Raw genomic sequence first — 26057 nt, forward strand, 5'->3', positions numbered from 1 at the left:
AGCCCTAGGACACTGCTTGTCCTTTGTCCTTGAGTTTGAAGCTATACAAAGCCTGACTTGGCATTTAGGTGTCCTGGGACAGCCCAGCCACTGCTGAGGACTGTGAGGCTCGATGGCCCTGCAGGGTGTCCACGCTTCCCTCCTGAGGATCTCGAGCACCGTTTCAGCCAAGAGAGAGATTGGGCATGGAGCCATGGCACGTTTGAGCTGTCTGTGCTAATTTGAATCGGGTTTCTAGTTCTGAAAACTGACTCCTGTACTGAGCTGCCTCAGTGACCAGACTTAACAAGACACTGCTCTCCCCATGTGAAGTCAAAGAGCCTGTAGGAGCTGCTGCTCCACCCAGTCTCTCCAGGGATAAGAGTATCAAGGTCTACAGGGGCCTGATCCCAGCATTTGCTTATCAAGTTGTGAAGTGACCATATGCAATGATGAAAAGGGACTTGTCCCTGTGGCCCCCCTCTGAGGGACAAAGGGCAGGAGAACCACTGTTGGTATTCTTTTGTTCCTGCGGTGACGCTTTTTTCTTTCTTTCTTGGAGAGTTAATTGGTTTTGTGCCTGCCTTACAGATTTCCTGGTTCCCTTGCTGAGCTCTGTCTTAACCGTGGCTTGGATCTGTTGCTTGGTGACGGCCTTCTACTGGTGCTTGCGGAAGCGGCGGAAGCCGGGCAGCCACACACACTCGGCCTCCGAGGACAACACCACCAACAATGTGCGGGAGCAGCTGAACCAGATCAAAAACCCCATTGAGAAACATGGGGCCAACACCGTCCCCATCAAGGATTACGAGAACAAGAACTCCAAAATGTCTAAAATAAGGACACACAACTCCGAAGTAGAAGAGGACGACATGGACAAACACCAGCAGAAAGCCCGGTTTGCCAAGCAGCCGGCGTACACGCTGGTAGACAGAGAAGAGAAGCCCCCCAACGGCACGCCGACAAAACACCCAAACTGGACAAACAAACAGGACAACAGAGACTTGGAAAGTGCCCAGAGCTTAAACCGGATGGAGTACATCGTATAGCAGACCGCGGGCACTGCTGCCGCTAGGTAGAGTCTGAGGGCTTGTAGTTCTTTAAACTGTCGTGTCATACTCGAGTCTGAGGCTGTTGTTGACTTAGAATCCCTGTGTTAATTTAAGTTTTGACAAGCTGGCTTACACTGGCAATGGTAGTTTCTGTGGTTGGCTGGGAAATCGAGTGCCGCATCTCACAGCTATGCAAAAAGCTAGTCGACAGTACCCTGGTTGTCTGTCCCTCTGCAGCCGACACGTCTCGGATCGGGCTCCCAGGAGCCTGCCCAGCCCCCTGGTCTTTGAGCTCCCACTTCTGCCAGATGTCCTAATGGTGATGCAGTCTTAGATCATAGTTTTATTTATATTTATTGACTCTTGAGTTGTTTTTGTATATTGGTTTTATGATGACGTACAAGTAGTTCTGTATTTGAAAGTGCCTTTGCAGCTCAGAACCACAGCAACGATCACAAATGACTTTATTATTTATTTTTTTTATTGTATTTTTGTTGTTGGGGGAGGGGAGACTTTGATGTCAGCAGTTGCTGGTAAAATGAAGAATTTAAAGAAGAAAAAAATGTCAAAAGTAGAACTTTGTATAGTTATGTAAATAATTCTTTTTTATTAATCACTGTGTATATTTGATTTATTAACTTAATAATCAAGAGCCTTAAAACATCATTCCTTTTTATTTATATGTATGTGTTTAGAATTGAAGGTTTTTGATAGCATTGTAAGTGTATGGCTTTTTTTTTTTTTTTTTTTTTTTTTTGAATTCTTCTCATTACTTGTTGCCTATAAGCCAAAATTAAGGTGTTTGAAAATAGTTTATTTTAAAACAATAGGATGGGCTTCCGTGCCCAGAATACTGATGGAATTTTTTTGTACGACGTCAGATGTTTAAAACACCTTCTATAGCATCACTTAAAACACGTTTTAAGGACTGACTGAGGCAGTGTGAGGATTAGTCTAGAACAGGTTTTTTGTTTTTTTGTTTTTCTGCTTTAGACTTGAAAAGAGACAGGCAGGTGATCTGCTGCAGAGCAGCAAGGGAACAAGTTGAGCTATGACTTAACGTAGCCAAAATGTGAGTGGTTGAATATGATTAAAAACATCAAATTAATTGTGTGAAGTTGGAAGCACACCAATCTTACTTTGTAAATTCTGATTTCTTTTCACCATTCGTACGTAATACTGAACCACTTGTAGATTTGAATTTTTTTTTTAATCTTCTGCATTTAGGGAGTATTCTAATAAGCTAGTTGAATACTTGAACCATAAAATGTCCAGTAAGATCACTGTTTAGATTTGCCATAGAGTACACTGCCTGCCTTAAGTGAGGAAATCAAAGTGCTATTACGAAGTTCAAGATCAAAAAGGCTTATAAAACAGAGTAATCTTGTTGGTTCACCATTGAGACCGTGAAGATACTTTGTGTTGTCCTATTAGTGTTATATGAACATAAAAATGCATCTTTGATGTGTTGTTCTTGGCAATAAATTTTGAAAAGTAATATTTATTAAATTTTTTTGTATGAAAACATGGAACAGTGTGGCCTCTTCTGAGCTTATGTAGTTCTACCCGGCTTTGCCTTGTGCATCTGCCACCCCGCTGAGTCTGTTCTGGTAATCGGGGTATAATAGGCTCTGCCTAACAGGCATGGAGGAAGAACTGAAAGGCTTTTCAACCACAAAGCTCATCTGAAGTTCTCAAAGACCTGGGGCTGCTGTGAAGCTGGAGCTGCGGGAGCCCCATCTAGGGGAGCCTTGATTCCCTTGTTATTCAACAGCAAGTGTGAATACTGCTTGAATAAACACCACTGGATTAATGGCCTGTAGTGTGGAGGTGAATTGTTTGTGAGCAATCAGGGGAACTGGCCACCGCACTGAAAGGGTTTTAAAGGGTTTGGAATTGGTGTTGGGAAATGAGCAGGGAGATTTAATGTCTGCCTTTTTTTTTTTCCCTGGCTACTCAGATTCATATTAATGTCCTGTTGTAAGGGTGTGGTCTGAAATGACTCTTGTGCACATTTACCCATGGGGTGGTTTCCTCACGGCACAGGAGGTGGTAGTTGCAAGCTTCTGGCGTTCGGGCTCATCACTCATCACCTTGTTCCCAGGGAATGAGTGTTCTGGCCTCACCATGCAGTCTTGGAGTGCTGGTGTTCTGGTCTTCTGTGAGGTTCCAGAGTTGGGGCTGTCCCCACTTGTCACGGGCAGGAGAGCTCTGGTTCTCTCACTTGTGGCTGGTGGAGGCCCTGCCCCCGCATCGCGTGGTGGGGTGTGGGAGAAGCTTTGCCTCTGGTACCTCTGCGGAAGGAAAGAGCTGTGGTAACAAGCACATGGACAGCTTCCAGCAGCCGTGCAGAGTCACCAGGAGTTCCCTGCTTCTGGTTAGGAAAGCCAAAGCTCACCCTTCTCAGAGCCATCCCCCAGTGCTTCATCATTCAGGCCTGTCCACACACGTCCGGTGTTCATACAACTGGCACAGCAAACTTTGGAGGAAAAGCTGATGGGAATATTTTTCTTTGTTCTCGGGAAAGCTTTTATTTTTTCTTCTAGGCTTGGAGTTGTGCTAAGGAACATCTTGATTAAGAATGAAAGATGGGCTTTAAGTGTCCCGGGCTCCCTGTGCATGAGCAGAGACCATCAAGGGATTTGGGGTTGTGACAACCCAAAGAGTGGCCAACACCATTTTGGCTTATTGGGGAGGTAGCCTGAAGGACCCGGACAGTGAAGAGTTGAGGTTCCCATGACATCTCGCTCTACCCTAGCGTAGCTCTGCTTTGTCACTAATGTCTGCTGGGTTTCTGTAAGGTGGGGTCAAAGGGAGGGAGAAGTGTAGATTCTACTGGACAGGGGACAGTCATTTCGCAGAGTGGAGTCAAACACTATCCTGAAGCAAAACTTTGTTCTGGTGGTTTGTAAACTTGGATTCTGTAGGACCCCAGAATTCCTCGGGTAGCTGCCAGATGCTTTTGTGCCAAGAAAAAAAAAAGTTGAATGAGCCTCTGCAATTCTATATTCCAGGAGGGAAGGGATCTTGAGATTCATGGGTGGTGTCTTATCTCACCTTCTGTCAGGGACACCCGTGGTATTGGGAGGGCATAGATCAGGCTCCTCTAGACATGCCTCAGTGCCAGGACTTTAATTGTGAAGGGTGAATTTTCCCCTTCAGGAAAAAGGAAGCAGGCAATGGTGCTCTGGTTATCCTTGGGGGTTAGGGAAGTAGAGAGGAAGGGACTCAGTGCCTTCACCATTCATTCCCCAGGAACACTCTGGGCTCTCTTTAAAGGGGCCCTGGAAGGCCCCTGAAATTTTCAGTCCAGAAACTTGGCCAACTAGAACTCTAGCATTAGAATATCCCACACAACTCTAGGAAAGAACACTTAAAGCTGGTGTTCTTAGGATGGGAAGCTCTGTCCTGAGATTCTATACTTACCTGATGTAGAATTTGAATAGAAAGTGGAGGGGGACGATATATCTTAATTGACTAAAAGCCAAATGAGACTGATGATTTGTGAGAGGGTTTACAATTTTAAGATGCAGATTCCCAGGCCCGGTCCATGACCCTGTTAGACCAGATGCACCAGAAGTGGAGCCTGGGAATTTGAATTTTTGACAAGCTCGCTCTTCTTCCCCCACTCATGCACTCTAAAAATTGGGAGCAACTCTGCTAAAGTGCTACAGTACCAGCTCTTCACTAATTATAATGTTTTTCCTCCTTGTTAAACTGAATTAAATAGCCTGGAAGCCAGTTTGTTGCTAAATTGCCACCTGACATCATTTTTAAGTAAAATAATTACACTGCCCCTTGAGCAAGTTGTGGTCTAAATGCTTCACGCCTATTAGCTGATCTGAGGGGTCAGTGAGTCAAAATTAACTTATTCTGTAATATTTCTTAGGTAGCAAGGAGCCAAATGGGCCAGAGCGTGGGTTTCCCACCTTTCCAAATGGCTTACACCTGTGTGCTCGTGCTCCAAAGTGAGCAAATGTGCAGCAAAAAACCAGTTGCCTTTAAAGGAAAAAAAAAGTTCTACAGGCCTATCGGGCTTTGAAACTTGGGCTGAGCGATGCTCCATTTCCTTTTCGACTGTGGGTCTCTTTCTTGCCTCTACTGGGAATGAGAAACAGGAGTTCAGAGGTTCCTGGTCTGGGAAGACATACAAGCACATGGGTTATGGGAAGCCTCCTCCTGCTAATGTGTATTTATACTTTGTAAGCTCTGATTCATCCAAGCATTGGAACAGAAATCTGCTTCCTGAGGTTCTGTTTTTAAATAGATAGTTTGCAAAAACAACAATTATTTTTCTTAACATTTTTTTTCCACCCCACAAGCAGCTAAACAACCCAGCTCAGGGTATGTCAGTCTCCAGCAATGCCAACAAACAGCTTGGTTATCTGAGCTAGAAGGGTGCCCTAAGGCAGTTCTCTACGGTTCTGGCCCCAGAAGTCTTAAAAACAAAGTTTAGAAACCATTAGGGCAATCTTGTTGCATCACTTCAAATCCACGAGGTATTTCGGGGTCTATTAAAAATAATGAATTTCCGTTTGCGAACCATTGCCTTCCAATGGCTGTTAAAATAAAACTAAGAGCAGGTTGGGGGGAGTGATGCTTGTAGGGCTGCCGTGGTATCGCTGCCTGGCAGCCGAGGAGCCTAAATCCTGCACGGCACCCTCTGAGATCATGTCAAAAGGGTGCGGCTCTCTTGCTTTGGACATATATTCTACCTGTATTACTTGCTCTTGCATGCTGGGCACAACCTTCCTGGCTTAGAGTGTGTTTCTTTCAAGTCCAAGGCAGCTTTTACAAGTCTCAAATTATGTATCATTATGCCTGGGTCCAGTATTAACCTGTGATATGCAAGTCAGGAAAATTAACCTGGAGAATAAAGGCTCTTAAATCCAGTAAGAACCTTGAATTGAGGCCTGCCTGCTGCCTTCTCCAACCCACCCGCACTGCAAATATCCACACCAGGGCACCCAAGGGTTGAGTTATCCAGAAAGCAAATGCAGATGCCAGCAACATGAAAGTAACAGCTTTGTTTTAAAGAGAAGCTCTCTTGGCAGGGCTGGTGGTGCTCATCGGTGATCCCGGAGGGAAATACAAGTTTGCAGCTGGCTTCCTAATCACTACTCAGGCAACCAAACAGGTTGGCCCCCTCTGTTCTGCACCTGAAGAGTGAAAAGCTGTTTTAATTCATCCTGGCTGAGATATGTGCAGTTGAAATACCTTTATCGTAGATGTTACATGTGAAATACCTTCATCACAGGATGTTAATGCAATCAAGGACCTTACCCATCAAAGGATCCAACCCCTACTTCTTTCCCAGAAGAGGAAACTGAGGCCCAGAGAGGTTCAAGGTCTCGTCCGAGGTTATACAGAGAGTTAGCAATAGCCAGAACTAGAACTTGGGGCTCCTGCTTCCTGGGCTGCTGTGTTTTCTGCCTCTTCTGGGAATTTGCTAGGTTTATGCCTGGATCCTGCCCTTAGTGTGATTTTCAAGGGTAAAGCCTTGGGAGATCAGCACCTCACAAAAAATGGATGCAAAGGCTCAAGGGAGGTCACAGGAGGCGGCTGCTAAGACAGTGTCGCCAATCTGAGCTGGTTCCGCCTAGAAAGTGACATCTGTATAAATCCGGGAGCAATAGGTGTTTTCTGCATCAAAGGCAGATGAAGCTCTGCTCCTTTGTAGGTTGTTCTTTTGTTCTTGGGAAGTTTCCGATTTCCCTTTTAGTTTTTGCTTCATAGAATTAAAATGAGTCGCAGGAAAAGAGGTTCAGAAAGGAAATCAACAGGCTCACTAGGTCCTACTGCTCCCTGTGTGTGTGCACACATGTACATTTTACAGGCGTTTTCAGAACAGCGCTGCTGCTCACCGGGTCTGAGATGCAGGTGCCAGGGTCTTGGCCAGTGTCAAGTGATTGCAATTACCATTAGGCCTCATCCCATGTTCCCTAACCACTCCCACTCCCCCTGGCAGCTTCCTTCCAGGTTATCACCACAAAAACACCTGAGCATTTAACAGGACTAAAATCCAGATCGCTTGAATGTGATGAAGTTCGCCACGTCTAGTGTGCGGTTGGGCCAGTTCAGACACACCTGACAGTTCCTGGAACTGCCTGTGGGCAGCTCTGCTTCCTCCACCTGACATCCCCAAAAGGCTACACCTCCACACTCTGCCCCACCCGGCACTGATGGATTAGCAAAATCTCCCACAAGTCATCCTTAACCTGTTTGTCGTGTCAGGGTAGGCCAGACGTACATTCTGTGTAGAAGTTTCCTCTGCGCCCAGGCACCCACACTGAGTGACTTGGAAAAACCCCATCTTCAAGACAGAAACATAAACCCCCCAAGTTCAGGACATGAACAATCAGATGCCCTCTGGGGCTCTCTCTGGCTTTGCAGTGATGTTATTTTGGAAGAATTTTTAAATAATTCAAGGCATAAAGCAGGAAGGAAGAGCGCAAATGTGACACGCCATACAGGTTTGCAACAGACTAAGGAAGAAAGTGCCTCTAGTAAAGAAAAGGGAGTGGGAAGGGGCCGGGAGGGACCACAACCTCTGGCTTTCTCCATCTCCAAGCCCCGTCATTTCCGCGCTTCCTGTGAGCTCTCAGTGGGACAGTGTTGGCTGCAGTGCAGTTACAAAAGAGGTCCTGAACATCTCCTGCAGAGCGTTCAGCCTCCACGTGGGCCTGATCCTTCCTTCACTAGACTGTTACTTTCACCTTCTTGGTGTGCAAAGCCGGGCTGTGTGCTTAGTGGTCAAGAGCATGCATTCTGGAGTAAGACTTCTTTGGTTCCAATCGCAGCTCTTCCTCCCAGCTCCCGGTTTGAAATTTTCCACCTGTGTGTACTAACAACACAGTTTCTGGGCTTTGAGGTTTGCCAGATCTGGATTCTAGGCACTGCCATTTACTAACTTGGGAAAGTTTCCAAAGTTCTTTGTGCCTCAGTTTCCTCATCTGTCACGGTGACAATAAATGTGTGCCACTGTAGTATTCATGAAAAGGGCTACAGGAAAAGGAAAGAACACTGCTTTCAGTATTTGCTCTAAGCAACCATTAAAAGATTAAGGAATTCAGCTAGATTCCAACTGACACTCTTTCTCACCATTGCTCCATTAAACTGGGCCCGTCAGAGAAAAGCTAAGTGCTGTTGGATGTGGTCGTAGGCAGGACTCCATGATGGCTCCCAAAGGTCCCTGGCCCCTGGTTATTCAATCAAACACTAATCCTGGTACTGCTGTGAAGGGATTTTGCAGATGTCATTAGAGTCTCAAATCTGTTAGCCTTCAAATACAGATTATCCAGGTGGGGCTGGCCTAATTACAGGAGGTTTTTAAAAGCAGAGAGGTTTCTCTGGCTGGTCACAGAAGAAGTCAGAGATTCAAAGCACGAAAGTGATTCAATGCCAAGGCTTCTCCATTAACGAAATGGATGGGGTCACGTGGCAAGGACCCGCGAAATGGCTTCTAGGAGGTCCCCTGCCAACAGCCAGCGGGACAATGCGGATCTTAGTCCTACAAATGTAAGGAACTGAATTCTGCCAACAAGGGAGCTTGGCAGCGGACCTTTCCCTGGTTGAGCATCCGGATGAGGATGCAGCCTGGCTGAAGCCCTGATTTCAGCCTATGAGACCCTGAGCAGAGGACCCAGCTAAGAAGTGTCGAAAACTGTGAGATAATAAACTTATGTTGTCTTAAGTCTCTCAATTTACAGTAATTTGTTACACAGGGATAGAAAATGAACATAGGCTTCTTCTAAAAAGGATCGTACCAGGCTCTGTCACTTGTAGGTGTTATATTTGGTTGTGACTATACAAATCGTTGTTGGCTTTTTCCCTGATCAATTCAGAGCCGGCTTCCAGTGTAGGAGAAAGAAAAACTCATTCAAGACAAGAATGAACTATAGGACTGCACAAAACGTGGTGCCTAATTGAAGTCTACAACAGTGTGTGGTCTGTGAGTGTCGACAGCTGTCTACAGCCTGCGAATAATGAGAATAGAACAGTTTTTTCCTCTATATCCCTCGAAACCCCTATTTTATAAAATTCATGCCAAATGAGGTAAGCTTAGATACCTGGCCTTGGAGGACTCCAGGACACTCAAGTCTTGAGATAGTCTTCTCTCCTTATGAAACGAGATAATGTTGGACTTCCATTTTCTGGAGGTTTTCAGTGGGTTGGGCATTTCAGAAATACTTTGTATTCCCACCCCCGGCTTCCTCAGAGGCTTCCCCTACAAGGAAGTTCCCTTCTTGGCTGTCGTCACTGCACAGTGGCCATTTCTTTGGCACTGAGAAGGGGCTAAATGTGAAGCCAAAGTTTCTCTCCCACCATCTCTCTGCTAGGATTGCCCTTGCATGGAGGGCAAGGTAGGTGGCTTAGGCAGACATGCATAGCTGGTAGCAGAAAATTAAGGTTTCTCTTAAGTTCAGTGAGCTTTTCTAAAACATTATCGGGACCTGGAATTAGACTTGACAGACATGCAAAACAAGAACCAAAGTTGTTTCTACAACTGGAGCCCAGAAGAACATGAGATTTGGTAAACCGGTACCAGGAAATGCTATCTTCAAGGGAAAACAAGGACAATTTGCTGTAGAAAATTCACAGATGGACGCAGAGACTCCTTGTCTTTGAGCTTGTGTAAAAGATTTTATTGAAATCTAGAAGGTTATTCCTGGTGAAGATGCTTGTTGGTATCAAAACAAGAACCCCAAAGCAACCCAGATCCCCAACACCTCTGGCGTAGAAAACTCTGCCGCCTACAAGTGCCTTCAGATTGATGGGGCATTTTCATGGGAGAGCCACCTGAGAATAGTCTTTTCTAGATGCCCCAGGCTCTGCCACAGGCAGACAGTCCACATGCTAAGCAGTAGGGCACTGGGACAAGGCTCACTGGGGCAGCATTTTAAGGAGAATATATGAATACAGCAGTGTTGCTGCTTCACAAGGTCCTTCTCCAGTGCTGTGACACGAAGGTCCCTCTAGGCTCCTCCTCCTGGGACACATCCCAAACACCCAGCCCAGTCTCCCACCTCCTGGCTGAGGGCTGCCCTGATTTACCATTCCACCTCTCCCTCTGACAACAGGAATGGATGCGCTGGTATTCATCTTCCCAGGCACCCACCCTGGGTTTGGGAAAGAGCCTTTTGCGTTCTTCTCACCAGTCAAGCGTGTGAAGGAGGAACTGAAAAGGCCTTGGGAGCTGCTGGGCCTAGAAAAATTCCCAGTCAATCCATCACCTGCCTCCTCTGGAGCAGGGTCTGTCAGTCTCTCCACTGTTCCTGGGGCAGGTGGAGAGAGGGATGTGAAGCAACGAGTAGAAATGAGGTGGGAGTGTGTATGTGTGTGTGTGTGTGTGTGTGTGTGTCTAAGCGCAGAACAGGACTGGTAACAGAAGTGCAAGCGAGAGGGCGTGGGAGACTGGGAACTCATTTATAAAAGCTCTTCTGCCCTAAAGCAAGTCAAACTCCCTGCTGAGGAGTTGCTTTTTCTTCCTCCCTTTTGAGTCTTGTGTGCTGAACTGACCTCTCCCCTGGCAGAGGTCAGCGCTCTGCTCACCCCGCACACACTCAGCCTTCTGGGGTTTGATCGCCTTAGAGCCTGAAGAGGAGAGAATTCTTCAGCTCTAATTTCTGAGAGAAAAGCCATAGTAAATCTTGTGAAGAAGCCTTTTTTTTTTTTTTTTTTTAAAGACATATATATACACGTTATGATAAAAATCTTTTGGGAACTGTGCAGAAAACAAAAAGCAAACATAAAAACCATACATCATTATATAGCCCCCTCCCACAGCCTACTTCACTCCTAAAATAAATCAGGCTGGGTAATGAATGAGGTTTTAAGAAATGCAACTGAACTTAAAATACAAGGTCAGTATCTCATCCTAGGTAATCCTTTGGAGGATGAGAAATTCTCCTGATTTTCCCACAGGGTTATTTCAGATGCACTTTCTGAGCCAAACTATTTTAAAAGCGTTCATTCTTCCACTGCCCTGCCAAATGCTAACTTGAGATTCACACGCACTTTTAGAGAGCCTATTAATGATATTAATGATCATGATCAAAGGCAAACCCCAGAGGTTTATGTAAAAATTTCAGACAATTCTTTAGGTGCTTTAAAGACCCATCTTCTGAACGAGGGTAACAATTTCTCAATGTTGGCAAAGATGAGGGGTGTGTTGGGATGTGTAGGTTCTAAAGCAGCAGAACCAATGCAGAGGGGCCTTCAGAAGAAAACAAAACACATCTCTTTGTAAGGTTAAAATGTATGACTGTCAACTGACACCTTGTCCCCGAAGCCATTCCTACTCATTTACTTGGAAGTAGGTACACTCCTGATTTGCAGAAAGCCCCTCTTCTAAAGAATACTCAGCGGACCTTGTCTTTTTTTTTTTTTTTTTTTTTTTGAGACGGAGTCTCGCGCTGTCGCCCAGGCTGGAGTGCAGTGGCGCGATCTCGGCTCACTGCAAGCTCCGCTTCCCGGGTTCACGCCATTCTCCTGCCTCAGCCTCCTGAGTAGCTGGGACTACAGGCGCCCGCCACCTCGCCCGGCTAATTTTTTGTATTTTTAGTAGAGACGGGGTTTCACTGTGGTCTCGATCTCCTGACCTTGTGATCCGCCCGCCTCGGCCTCCCAAAGTGCTGGGATTACAGGCTTGAGCCACCGCGCCCGGCCGACCTTGTCTCTTTTAACATCTGCTATTTACACGCACACACCATATTTTTAAACAATAGTTCTTAACTATGGTGTCTCCTGAGAATCATCATTTGACGAGCTTTAAAAATACCAACGCCCAGGCCAAACCTCAGGGATTCTGACTGAACTAGGAGCTATCCAGGTGACCCTAGTAGGTGGCCAGTGTAGGGAACCATTTTCAAACAGATGGAGACATTAATACATGGGATGGGAATGTTCATCCCGATGCACTAAAAGCTATGTTTGGCACTTAAAATATTAGAGATAATTTTATTTGACAGATGAAGAAACTGAGGCCTGGGCGGTTACATGACTTGTACCAAAACATGTAAAACCAACTAGTGGCAAAGCAGCAGCCTGGACCCACGGATTGCAGCTTGCAGCCCCATGCTGTTGGGCAGTCCCCAGATCCCAGGCCCAGCCCCAATGTCCAGGGCAGGGCGTCTTTCCTGTGGGTTCGGCCAGATGGTGGACCACCATGACCAAAACACTAAGAAGAAATGAGCTACGCCTCATCGACTGCAGAGGTTCTCAGCATTGCACGCACAGCTATTCAAATGTATTATTCCAACCTGACTGAACTCCTTCTGAAAAGTTATGTACAAAACTAGAGAAACCTGCAGTACTGAAATAAAAGGCAGTGTAGACAGTCAGCCCAGGACTTCATCAGTTCTGAGTAAAGAGTAGATTCACTTGGAGAATACAAATGAATCTACCTGGGGAATGTCAAGATCCTTGGAAAGGAGTCAAAGTGCCATAGTTTAATCCTGCCAAAGACGTCTATCTTAGCTCATAGCTGGGAGCAGAACTGGGAGCAAGTCCACACTGTAAGGAGCACCCCAATAACTGATGGGTCAATTTAATCCAAAGGCTTCATGCTGAGTTTTCAATACTTACATCCTGAAGGCCAATGGTTAAATGGAAAGCTCCTCTGATTATTTTACATAGTATTCAAAACTGCAGAATTATTTCAACAAAGAAAACACAAACACTTCTTATAAATAGAGCATAATTTAAAATAGCTGTCTAGAAAAGGGCATTTTTGAATATGTATTTCTTGGGGTTAATTCACTTATTTTTGAAGAACAGAAGTGATACACACTAATTTTTAAAAACAATTTTACTCTTTATTCATAAAACAGTACGTTTCTACTACGTAAGTTTCATCCCCTAGGCATGCACAACCACTTGAACTATTTAAACAGTTTAAAACAAAACAAATGAGAAGATAAGGGAAAAAGAGCTCTCCTGGTGACTTACATAGCTTTTGGTTTTCTAACTTGATTGAAGAAAGTTATTAGGGGAATCTGTCCAATTCACACCTTCTGTTCCCTGATCAAATACTTTAGGGTCAGACATATGGTTTACTGATTTTTTGCTCAAGCAAAGAATTAACATCTTTGATAAGGAATTGTAATGGCAATTATAAGGTAATATGGTGTATGGTAATATTATGCTGCCAAAGGAAACATGTGAATATGATTAAATTCAAGCCCAGTACTGGGTAGCTCTAGATTATTAAAGATAATTTTATCCATTCAAGTCCCCTCTGTTAAGCTGCACATTGACACATATTTGTTCCCTGTCTTGTTAAATAAATATAGAAATCAAATTAGAGGAAGTCCTGCAGATTTCTGAGAATTTAATTATACCCTTAAATTGCAATACCAATGATATATATGATTAGATTTCTGTACTGAGTAATTACCTGAATTAACTTCATTTTACAATGCTTAATTTATTTTGCACTAAGGAAGACTTTTAACTATTTAAAATAAACCAACCTAATTTTGATTTTTTACTTGCTTCAACGTGTTTCAATTCATTAATGTTTCAATAATAAGGAATGAACTCTCTTGACAAACCAAGCATGGAAATTTCCTCATAAGAGAAAAGAAGAAATTAAAATGATTTCCATATTCAAGTCACAGCACGCTGAAGAGAATTTTGAGTTCTTAGGAAAGGCATCTGTTACCTCCAAAGAAGGGCCACTCATTACAGTTTTGTGGAAATATTACAGTAGGGCCTGCCAAGAAGGAATTCAAGGAAATTGGGAATGGCGACATTGTGATCCCAGGTCATTCTCTTGAGCAGAGGTTTCCTTTCCTTACGTGTTCTGCCCTGCTAAGCTCTTTCTGAAATCAAAGGCCACTGATATGCATAACAATCCATGCTAAAATCCAAACATGACACCAACAGCAAACAATTAACACTGTGATCGCATTGTGGTCCCCAAGATATATCTTGAGATACTTCGGAGATAAGCTATATTCTCCATAAATCAATTTACAGAGGGTTTTTATGATTCTTGCTTTTTATAAAATGAAATACACTTCTATAGTATTAAAATCAGTGAACAAAAGAACTGCAGCACTTACTCCCCTACCCCCAAATGTTTGCTCCTTTGCATTTCACAATTCATATTCATATCTGGACGACAGTTAACCTCCAGTGGCAAAGATAAGAAAATGTGAAAGAAAAATAATACAGATTGTTTCCAGACCTTTCTTGTTTACGGACATTAAAATAACCTCAACACAAATCTATTAAGATGCCGCCTGAAAGCACATGGAAGTGGGTTAGAATCCATGCCGCTGAGAAAGTTAGGAAATTCAAAGTGTAACATTAATTGAATCAGATGAATGACTTCTCCAAGCACTGGAGTCAGAGGGACTTGAATATAATTTGGGGTACTAGGTAAGTGGTTGAAGAACTTGTTCTTTTTGATGAAGAATACTGACACTGTTTCAGACTTTCAGATGCCAAATTATGAAGATCATTAAGAATGTCAAAACACATACCATTCCCAACAGTGAGAACTCTTCATATCCTACCCAATAAGCCACAACAACAAAAAACCCCTGGCATCCATTTACCCCTTTGTACTTCCAAATATCCAAAGAATCACGCAACCACTCAAATAACAAGAGATCCAGGGGTGTTTCAACCATGTGCAAGAAAAATGCTTAAAGGCAAAATTCCTCAAGCACATGTCACAGTGTGGGAACTGAGAGCCATTCCCTCTGTAAATCCTGTTAAAATCCCTTTTACATGAAGGGATGTGAAGGCTGTGAGGAAAACCACAGCTATCTACAACCAGAGGTGCTATTTTCTCTCTTAGATCACAGTAATTGTTATATCCCCAAATATAACAAACTCTAAAGTCAAGACTTTTCTTGACAGAGAATCATTCTAAGTACAAGTATTAGCCTTAACCACCAAGCCCAGGTTAGCTAATGAAATAAAAATTTCTCAATACCAGAGTGATACTTCAGGGAAAGATTAGAATAAGACAAAAACAACAACAACAAAACCCAACAAAACAAACAAATAAAAACTTCTCAATAGAAATTTTCTCTGGCGGCTCCAGCTCAAATATCTCCCCCCTAGTTCTGGAGCAGGCAGTTGCCATGAAATAATGGCTGCTGCTTCGTGAGTCTTATGGAGTCTCAACAAGTGGGGACAGGAGGTGTGGGGAAGGACAGAACGAGATGGAATAAACTACTAATCCATCTCAAGCATGAACCTATACTATGCCTGTTTCTGTGTTCTTTTCATTTTGTTGGGCTTTTCTAGGTAATTTTTCTGCTAACTTCAACACTTTAGGGAATATACTTGGTTTTCCTTATTACTTAGGGGAGGTGCTATTTCAAAGGACCACCCCATGTTGAACAGAAAAAAAAGATGTATTGAATGAATAGACCTTGAATATTGTTTCTTTCCTATTTTAGAATGAAATTCGGTTATTGGAAATTTTTAGCAGGTGTCCATCCAAAATAAGTCATTGCTATAATTCACTATGTGACATTTCAGCAAGCCCACTGGAGACAGTGGGTGACATTGTAAAGGGAAGGCTCTGTCTTGAAATTTGAACTGCCTGTGAAGCCTTCCAACTGGGAAACTGGAAACTGGTCACTGAGTTCCCATTAGGTTCTAGTCTGCCCCAAACCAAAATCCTGGAGGTGGGCGCAAGAGCAGGGACTGGGACATGCTTGAGCTACAGGCAACAGCAAGCCTCTCTGATGTCTTCCCTAAAGTTGGGCAGAATCGCCCATCAACTTCAACAATTATAAGGGTAACACCTTCGTGGATGCCATGGCTACCATACTGTAGAACTCGGGAAGAGAGTGGCCCATACACCAAACCCAAGCGTTTTACAAGTTTGAGGGAGTCCGAGGGGATGCATGTGCACATCTGGCCCCAACTGGTGAGCTGGAGGCCATGGCAGCCAGGCTGGAGGAAGCACCAGGGAGCGTTCTATTAGTCCAGTGGTTCTCAAACTCAAGCATGTTTCAGAATCACCCAAAGGTAGTTACTCAGCATGGGGCAGGGCCCAATAACCACTTATCTAGCACATTTCCAGACAGCGAAGCTGGTCCCAGGACCACACGCTAAGAACCACCAGCCTGTTGCTCCACTGCCCTCCTACTCAGGCTGAGGAGCAGGAGGATGGATTGTACCCCTGGAGGTGAGTGGCACTGTCTTCGCATGGTCCATTGTGTGCTCTGCACAGTGATGTGCCAAGAAGGGGCTCATGATCAGTTTCTCTTCATACAGTCCTTGCACAGTCTCCTCCCTGACAAGGGGGATGGCTCTTTGTCATTATACTAATTCTCTGAAGACAGTCATAAAATACAATGATAAAGAAGCAATGCTGTTAGAACAAGCATATAGCCTCCTGGTTTGAAATGCTTTGAAAACAAACCATAGCCATAACACAGATAACACACTTCCTATGTAATCATTCTAATTAATTCCTCTAAAATCCCGGCATCTACACACGCAGCTCTCTTGTCACAGGTTTGGCCACTATGTCCTCAACTCCAACGGTACAATCCTCTTTGGTGTTAATGGACTCTTTCGTATTTCTTTCTTTTCTTGGTTGGGCTGTTCTGAATTGTAGATAATCTTTCAGTGTTTGTGGCTGAGCCGGTTTGCTGTGCGTGCCCTGGGTTATTTTTCATAAGATGTCTGGAGGAGAGACTTTCCAAAACATGCAACTCTTCCTTAGACGTGGTTTTTGCCAAATTTTGTTTCAAAAGTAACCCTGGATCTGACAACTCTGAAGCTGGCAAAACCCTGACAGCTTTGCTTTTTTCCACTATTATTTCTCTTGGGACTAATCGATCACTTCCAAGAGAAACTCTCTTGCGGTGGTCGAAGTCTTCCGCAGAGCTGCAGTTCCTGCGTTTCTGTTGGGTTTTGGCCACTCGTGGACTTTGTTTTGGACCTGGTGATGCTGACTCACAGCTACAGACAGGGCTCCCACTTAGAAGCCCTGTCTTTAACCGCTCCCCAGGATGAGGTTTTTGCTGGCCACTAGTGACTTCTGGCTGGGTCTGATTAACTTTTTCCAGCTTTTGAACAGGAAGCCCCCAGTGGCTCTCAGCTGCCTTTATGTAATCCTTTGCTAGTCCCGTGGATTCTGATGCGGGACTGGAGGAAGCCTGACCATCATTCCTCCTCCTTGCTATCTCTGCAATCACTGAGTTACTAGATGTTTCCACAGTGTCTCTTCTGGTCTGTGATTTGCTCGTGATGCTGCTTTTTGTTTCAGTTCTTTTCACACTGAAACAAACAAAAATGATTTTATGGTTTGTGAAGCTGTCACGGCACAGTTTCCTCCAAATTCCCTCTACCACATTTCCTACACCTGGAAAAGGAGGCAGGCACTACCTGCCTTCTTGCCTCCCCAGCAAATCTGGAAACACCCCCCACAACAAGTGTATGTTTAAATGCAGATGGAATCAAGCAAAAACCTTCACATTTTCCATTATACTAGGATATACCTGCTTATCAATCATTGGGTTAAAAATGGATTTATGATGGTGTTCACATTTTAGCTAAGGCAAACAGGTATTCATTTCCGATGTTAAGGGTCAGTACTGCTTATATGCTGACCTTTTTTTTTTTTTTTTTTTTTTTTTTTTTCAGGAGTAGACTCAGGTTCTGTGAACACAAATGTACACATACACACAATTTCTACTTGTGAGTAAAGAATAATCTCCTGGAATTTCTCTCAGGCTATTTCAAGATATTACCCAAATACAACCACCACTTAGCTGGTGTCATGTTTGTTGATCAAACTTGATCAACAAATGGGAGTAGGACTTAGTTAATATAATTTCAAATGTCCTGGAAGAAATTCCAGATAGCCAGCATGAAAGGCAATAAAATGCAATCGTGGAAGACAAAAGAGTGTCGATATAGCTGTATATAAGCCCCTTGCTTCTAACGGCATGCACAACAGACAATGTAACTTCACTCTGATGATAAAATGAACTTTGAGGGGCGGGATAGAAGTTGCAGAGGGAGAATTAGAGACTACAGATCTTAACTTCAGCATATATTTACAGGTCTGTGAATGGCAAGAAATTTCCTCAACCACCAAAACATTGAAAGCTGAAATATTTATTTTGGCTAGCTTCAGTGTGAAAACAAATACATATAATACTCATGTTCTTACTGTTGACACCAGGAGCATGAGGATTATTGTAATTATATTAAAGTCGGAACAAGGATCTTAGGAAAGGAATGTATTTTTTAGATCTGTCTGTAGTCCCTCTGAAAGTGGTATGAAATACACCACCAACAGGTGCTTTTCATCTTCAAAGAACGTGTCATTAATTACTCCTTGCAACACACCTGTGAAGCAAGGACTCTATCCCTATTGTCCAGAAAGCAAGAGAGTCAGGAGGGAGGGGAGAGCAAGTACATGATGGAGGGGAGTTTGTGCTTCAGTTCCAGGCACTCTGTTTAATTCTGGACTTCATGCTATCTATCCATACATAGAGGCAGTCACAAATGAGAAAAAGGAAACACATTGCACCTACATTTCTTTCAGAGCATTTCTCCGGAGCTTTGCACTGGGAGGAAGTGAACTCTCTGCACACTCAGCAAAGTAATCAGACACTCCATGGAGAACTCTTTCTGTCTACTCCAAAAGATAACAAAGGTTCAACCAGAAATCTATTAGCTGAACATGAGAGAAAACAGTTACACTCTGAATGCCCCAATGAACACATTTATTTTTGTAAAGACTGAATGAAACTGCTCAGTGGTAAGCTATTTTAACCTTTTTTACCTAGAACTTTATGGTTAATTGTAACTTCTTTTGGACTCCCAGTCCACATTTCAAACATTAATATGTGCCATAAACATACAAAACTGTAAGGCAAAGAATGCTGATTCCAAACCATCTGGGAAGTCTTGGCCAATATCTGGTAACTGTGAGGCTCAGGCGGTGACAAAAGCCCCCAAATCCTACTGTGCGGGGCAGCATGCCTGTGAGCTCCGTTCTTCCAGCAAGACCTGGTGACACGGTGGTCTACACCCTTGCCATCCTAAGAATTCCCCATATTTTCTCTATCTGCAAAAATAAAGAATATTTTGTGGCCGGGCGCGGTGGCTCACGCCTGTTATCCCAGCACTTTGGGAGGCTGAGGTAGGCGGATCACGAGGTCAGGAGATCGAGACCATCCTGGCTAACATGGTGAAACCCCGTCTCTACTAAAAATACAAAAAAAAAAAATTATCCAGGCGTGATGGTGGGCACCTGTACTCCCAGCTACTCAGGAGGCTGAGGCAGGAGAATGGCATGAACCCAGGAGGCGGAGCTTGCAGTGAGCTGAGATGGCGCCACTGAACTCCAGCCTGGGTGACAGGGTGAGACTCCGTCTAAAAAAAAAAAAAAATATGTTGTAACACCCAAGACCGTAGCAATAGTCAAATATTTTAATATTGGTATTTTGAAAACTGGAGTTTGTAATTCTTGGCTACTAAAAAATTCGGGACTTTTTTCCTTATACTAACCACCACTCTGGTTTTATATAATTCATAGATTATCTGCCTATCTAGCCTTTTGTGTTCCCATGGAAGCATCATAAGGAAGTAATTATAAAATGTAAAAGCCTACCTACCTTGCCAACATTAACCCATTTCATAGTTTTGGAATCTCTTCTCCTTTTGGTTATCGAGTACATAATCCAGACGAGTATTAACTCCTCTCATTTTCTGAGACACTAAGTATTCTTCCCCATCAAATTCCAATAAAATGTTGCTACCACCAGAAACAGCTTTAGTAAACTGTCATTAGGTCCTTGCTTTAGAACGACACTGGAATTAGCAGTGACAGCCCCAGAGCACCTGGTGGGTGGCAGCCATGAGTACCACGCCTGGTTACCCTACAGGCTGAGGGGATGTGCTTTGCCTAATCACCGCCCTGCACCACTGAGGATGGGCTCTCCATGCTCTTCAGTTGTGCCTATCCATCTCAGACCTGGGCCAGTGTCATTCAAAGTCATATCTGGTTATAACCCAAGTGAGTTTTAAGCTAGTGAACAGAATATTCTATGTTTTATTGGATTATACTTCCTTTTTTTTTTGTTTGTTTTCTAAGACTTACTAGTTGGCCAAAATGAGTGACATCTTAAAATTCAAATGAGAGAGAGAGAGAGGAATCGAGATTTATGTGTGAAACACTTCTAAACATGCCCTATAAGTACAGTAGAATCTCCCCTTACAACCACACCCTGTAAGTGCTGTATTTTCAGAGCTGAACAATTAACATAAGGAGCATGAGTCAGGCTTTGAACAACTCTGTGGGAACCAGAAAGCCTTTTGCTATTAGGAATGATGTAAATTCCCCAAGGCTGGAAGAAATCCACAATGCAAGGCAGACAGGGTCATAAATAACAACAATGAATACTGCATATGCCACATAAAGTATTATGCTGCGATAGTGACACTCTCTTCAAATCTCGTATTAAATTCAATCACTGCCTTTATTTATTTATTTTAAAAATTCAGTTTAAAGAGCACTATGCATTTCCTTTGGGAACTTCAAAAACTCCTTTAAGAAGCAGAGCAGTCGGCTCTCATCCCAAATTCCTCTGACAACAATGAGGGAAAATGTCCTTGGAAGAAACGGGACAACAGAAAAGGTGACAGAGTGACAGGAGGAAATGTCCTGTTCAAAAAGTGTAAAATCTGTGACTTAGTTTTCATAAAAAAAAAAAAAAAAAAAAAAAAGAAAGAAAGAAAAAAGAGAAGAAAAGAAAAAGAAAGAGAAAGGCAAGGCGGGGTCTCCTGCTTACAAATTAAAACCACATTTGGCAATTTGTTGAAGGAGGCATATTTACATTTGTATGAAGACTGGGTGGGCAGGAAAAAAAAGATTAGACTCCCTCTTCAGCCCCTGAGCTGTCAGGTCTCATTAGAAATCTCTTACTCTAACATTTCTAGGGTCAATTCACTCCCCTTTGTCTCTAAATCAAAGCCTCCGGTGCCACTCTCCCCTGCCCCCAAACAAGTATTCCTTAGGAAGCAGCTATCACCTGGGAACAGGATTTCCTAAAGGGAGTCGTCCTGATTACTAATGGCTTCTCACATCTGGCATCAAAATGCAATCTGAGGCTTATCCGGAGGCACAACGCCAAGATACAGATATATAATGTGTGCTAAGAGGGGTTGCAAGTGCCTTCTGGGCTTACGGGACGACCCTACTACTTTTCAGATTCTGCCATGAATAATGATCCCATCAGCTCTTGTAAAGAATGACGATAAACCCAACATACTCCAAGAGGCTACCAAAGAGTTGGTCATCCAAAGTCCAGAATGAGGACATTCTGAGTCCCCATGGACTCAGATATTCCACAAATATCATTCCTTGGTATACTCCTTCCCAGCCATCTGCCTCATCCCCACTCTACCTCCTATTTTTTTTACTTTTAGGTTACACTTTGAAGAGTTTTGATTCAAAAGTTTCTCTCTATAAAGAATGTCAGTACATAGTTCCAGGGCAAAACCAAACAGAAATAGGGCAAAGCCCTGGCCTCTAGGGAGATACCCTCCTTCAAACCACCTAAGCAGCCTACGCAGGCCACAGGGCAAGGGATCAGGACTTTTCTCCATCTTTGGGGGTATTCTGGAGACCACCACCCCAAGGATGAAGACAGTCAACACTCATGTCCCAGTACAGAACCAAGGAGAAGGCTGAACAGATGAATGTTTGAGTATGATGATGGGTGATATTACCGTATTCCTGTATGGGCTGACCTGGGAAACACATTTTAAATTCCAGGATAGAAAGGACTGCAAAGAGAGTCCCCACCAGGATGAGCTAGGTGACTAAGATATCCTTCTTGCCTCTAATCAAAGAACAGGCTGATTTGAGATGCAGTTAGAAATACTGGGCTGGGTGCAGTGGTTCACGCTTGTAATCCCAGCACTTTGGAAGGCCAAGGTGGGAGGATAGCTTGAGCTCAGGAGTTCAAGCCTAGGCAACATAGTGAGACCTCATCTCTACAAAAAATTAGCCAGGCGTGGTGGTGCGCACTTAGAGTCCCAGCTACTCAGCAGGCTGAGGTGGGACGATCACTTGAGCCCAGGAGGTCAAGGCTGCAGTAAGCCATGACTGTGGCACTGCATTCCAGCCTAGGTGACAGAGTAAGACTTTGTCTTAAAAAAAAAAAAAAAAAGAAGGAAAAAGAAAAAAGAAATACTGGGCAATGTTTAAGTCCCAAAAGCACATTGAAACTGTGGATAAACCAAGGAGCCACCCCACAGTGACTCACTGAAAACTGGTTTTGAACAGAACACTGTTGGATTAATGGGAGATAGGGAGAGAAGTTGGCCTAAAATGGCAGAGAAAACACCTGCTCTTGAACTTCCAACCTCCTCATGCAGTCTATAAAGCATAGGAGGGGCTCCCGCAGGCCAGTGGGAAGACTGGCTGCATCAGAGGCATAGAACGAGTCTTTTGAAAATGGAGATTCCCAAGACCCCTCCCTGGAAGCTCTGATTCACGAGATCTGGGGTGGGGCAAGGGCATCTATATTTAGGTTCCAAGGTGATTCAAAAACTGCCGATATACATAACACAACACTCAGCAAGGCAGAGCAACAGATAAATACAAACTGGTACAATGAGACAGTCTTTGGCAAAGTGTGGTCTGTTTATCCCATGCATCAAAATCATGTGGGGAGTGTGTTAAAAAATGTTCTAAGTTCCACCCCAGAATTTGGATCTCTAGGAAGCAGCGTCAGGGCATGTATATTTTGGGCAAGCTCCTCGGTGATTCTGATACTCAGCAGAATTACTGAACTTCTGCCCTAAGGGCACACAGAATTGATAACTGAGCAGAATCCCATGGAATAATCCAATCAGGCAATACTGAACTCTGTACCTGGCAATGCTTGAAGCCCTTGAGGGAAAGGACCTTGCTTTCACAGAGCCCCTATCTCAATGGAGAAGACAACAAATAAACAAATAAACATGTGTCAGGTGGTGATGATGTTATGAGGAGAAATAAACATCCAAAGGGCCATGGGGTGCTATTTTAGATATGGCGGTCAGGGAAGGCCGTGGTAGGTAACAAGGTGGGCTTTACACTGAGACCTGAGTGAAGGACAAGCCACAGGAAAGAGCATTTTGGGCAGGGGGAAGAGGGAACACCAAGCTCTGAGGACAGAGTATGCCTGGAAGGTACAGAAACTGGAGAGTAAATCAGGGGAAGAGGTCAGGAAGCTGGAAAGAGGGGTGTGTGTGTGTACTGGTGGTGAAAAGGCAGATCTTGTGTGACTTTTGTAAGGATGGCATGTTTTATTGTGAGGAAGATGATATGCCCATGGAAGCTTCCTAGAAGAAAAGGGGCTTGACATTTTAAAAGGAATACCTTGGGTGTTGTAGAGGTACATGGTTACGAGGAGGAAGACTAGTGATGAGGCCTCGGCAATGATTGATTCATTCAGAGGTGATGGGTCCTGGAGAAGAGCCTGCTTCTTGGGGAGCAGTGGTTAGACTGGAAATATAATTTGATGGGAGACCCAACAAAATGTGCTGATGGACTGGATATAGAGAGTGGGAGAAAGAAAAGTCATTGGTGACTCCACAATCTTTGGTTTAAATAACTGGATGAAGGAAGTTGGCCTTTACCCATGCGGAAAACATAGTAAATTTAGGGTCAGGCTTGGGGAATAAGACCAAGAAATCAGTTTTAGGCGTTGCTATGGTATGACTCTGTCCCCTTCAAAATTCAGGTGCTGCCAATGTGATGGTATTAAGAGGTGGGGCCTTGAAGATGTAATTAGGCCATGAGGGCTCCACCCTCATGAATGGGATTAGGTGTCTTTATAAAAGGGCTTGAAGGAAGGAGCTGGAACTATTGTCCTTCTACCTTGTGGGGACACTGCTCCTCCTTTCCGGAGCATACAGCAATGAGACATCATCTTGGAGGCAGAGACTAGCCCCTCACCAGACCCCAACCTGCTGGTGACTCGATCCTAGACTTCCCAGCCTTGAGAATAATAATAAATTTCTGTTCTTTATAAGTTACCAGTCTCGGGCATTGTGTTACAGCAACACTGATGGACTAAGATAGTGTAAGAGTCCTCCTGGATATCTAAATGGAGGTGCTGAGCAGGCAGGTAAGATACAGGTTTCCGGCAGAGGGAGGTCTGAGCTGCAGACACAAAGTCCTCAGAGTCAGTCGGATTTTGGAAATGATTTTGGATGAGTAAAAGAAGTTGAGAACATGAGGAGGATTCAGGAAAACAGACTATGAGGGAAGCACCAGTGAGGAGGAGAAAAATCAAGACAGCATAATGCTCCTGGAGGCAAGAGAGAGTGACATGGAGGCAAGAGAGAGTGACACGGAAGTGAAGAACGAAATGCCAATGAAAGTGACAACTGTTTGGAACACTGCCGACTGGTTATGAGTGAAAACTAATCACTGGAAGGAAGGTGACTTTGACATAAGCTGTTTTTGGTGAAGTGCTGGGATCCAAGCCTACCTGAGATGGGGTCAAGGGAGAAGTGCAAGTGGCTGCATTGGCACTTCTCCAGTATGGAGACAGACTGGAGACCAGAACTCCCGAGGAGAAACAGAATGTGAACTGTACAAGCAACTTGAAATTTTCTACAGACCCATTAAAAAAGTAAAAGGACACTTTTAAAGGTGAAATTACATTTCAATAATATATATTTAACATAATATAAAATATTATAATAAGTAATCAATGTAAAAAAATATTCAGATGTTTTATATACTAAGTGTGTGAAGTCTGGTGTGCACGTTATACTTAGATTACATTATTTCTGACTTGTCATATTTTAAACACTCCATAGTCAAATGTAGCCAGTGGCTACAAGTACTGGCCAGCACAGGTCTAGACAACACCACTTTGGAAGAATTTTGCAGTAAGGGGGAGCAGAGAAAAGGGGGCACCCACCACTGTCATCCTCAATACAGCTTGGTGAGGCAGATATTAATACCACGCCCCAGGGTCAGATGCTGCTGGCTAGAAACTGGTGTGACATGGACACACAGCATGGGATGGTAACACCACTACCCATCTGACAAACATGGCCTATGTTGCGAATGACTTGCAGCCAGCTCTCCAGCAACTGGCTGAAGGCTCTAACACAATAATATTAGTTGAGGTTGGAGTTTATGGGGGCAGATCTTCGGGGCCATGGCATTAGGCTACTGTCACTCCAAGAGTTCTTGGGGTGCACCAGCCAATCCTGGCTCATCCTGACCACATGGCCCACCCCGTATGATCCTCCTGGTACCCTTCATAGCCATACTGGAAGCATATGGCAGAAGCCATCCCACCAAACTCTTGTTTGTAGGATTGTAAAACATCATGTGGAGGCAATAACGGGATGGAAAAAAAGCTATTCAATGTCATTAAAATTGTTCTCAAGGTAGGACTTCATGAATTCTCAGTCTTCATCTTTTGAGAGTTGGACCTGTTTTTCCGATGGTTATGTACAGGAGTTTCTTCTGATTCTGTTACATTTAACGCCAAATGAAAATAATTAATGGCCGGGTGCGGTGGCTCACACCTGTAATCCCAGCACTTTGGGAGGACAATGTGGGTGGATCACCTGAGGTAGGAGTTCGAGACCATCCTGACTAATATGGTGAAACTCCGCCGCTACTAAAAACACGAAAATTAGCCAGGGGTGGTGGCTCATGCCTGTAATCCCAGCACTTTGGGAGGCCGATGAGGGTGGATCACCTGAGGTCAGGAGTTCGAGACCAGCCTGACTAACACGGTGAAATCCTGTCACTACTAAAAACACGAAAATTAGCTGGGAGTGGAGGGGCATGCCTATGATCCCAGCTACTCGGGAGGCAGGAGAATCGCTTGAACCTGGGAGACGGAGGTTGTGGTGAGCTGAGATCACACCACTGCACTCCAGCATGGGCAACAAGAGCGAAACTCCATCTCAATAATAATAATTAATAACCCAACCAAAAGATTTTAAAAGTAGGCAATTCACAGTAGAAGATTAGAAAACATACTCTTAGGGCATATTCAAAATGTTACT

General features: G+C 43.9%; 2 protein-coding genes across 4 annotated transcripts in view; one reads left to right on the top strand and one right to left on the bottom strand.

Annotated features, from left to right (window-relative positions):
- JAG1 (jagged canonical Notch ligand 1) overlaps nt 1-2844 on the top strand; it is a 36309-nt gene extending 33465 nt beyond the window's left edge. Inside the window, exon 26 of the mRNA XM_021921229.2 lies at nt 571-2844. Within this exon, the coding sequence (XP_021776921.2) occupies nt 571-1028 (458 nt within the window). The 3' untranslated portion in view covers nt 1029-2844. The remainder of the gene's footprint in view (nt 1-570) is intronic.
- Nucleotides 2845-12822: 9978 nt separating this feature from the next.
- SLX4IP (SLX4 interacting protein) overlaps nt 12823-26057 on the bottom strand; it is a 196319-nt gene continuing 183084 nt past the window's right edge. For all 3 annotated transcript variants that reach the window (XM_031656551.1, XM_031656550.1, XM_031656552.1), the window contains exons 7-8: nt 18554-18654; nt 12823-17288 (exon numbers count right to left, since the gene is read on the bottom strand). In XM_031656551.1, coding sequence (XP_031512411.1) covers nt 16568-17288; nt 18554-18654 — 822 coding nt within the window. In that variant the 3' untranslated portion in view covers nt 12823-16567. The remainder of the gene's footprint in view (nt 17289-18553; nt 18655-26057) is intronic.

This window comes from Papio anubis, chromosome 16 (assembly GCF_008728515.1).
Source record: "Papio anubis isolate 15944 chromosome 16, Panubis1.0, whole genome shotgun sequence".
NCBI classification, from domain to species: domain Eukaryota; kingdom Metazoa; phylum Chordata; class Mammalia; order Primates; family Cercopithecidae; genus Papio; species Papio anubis.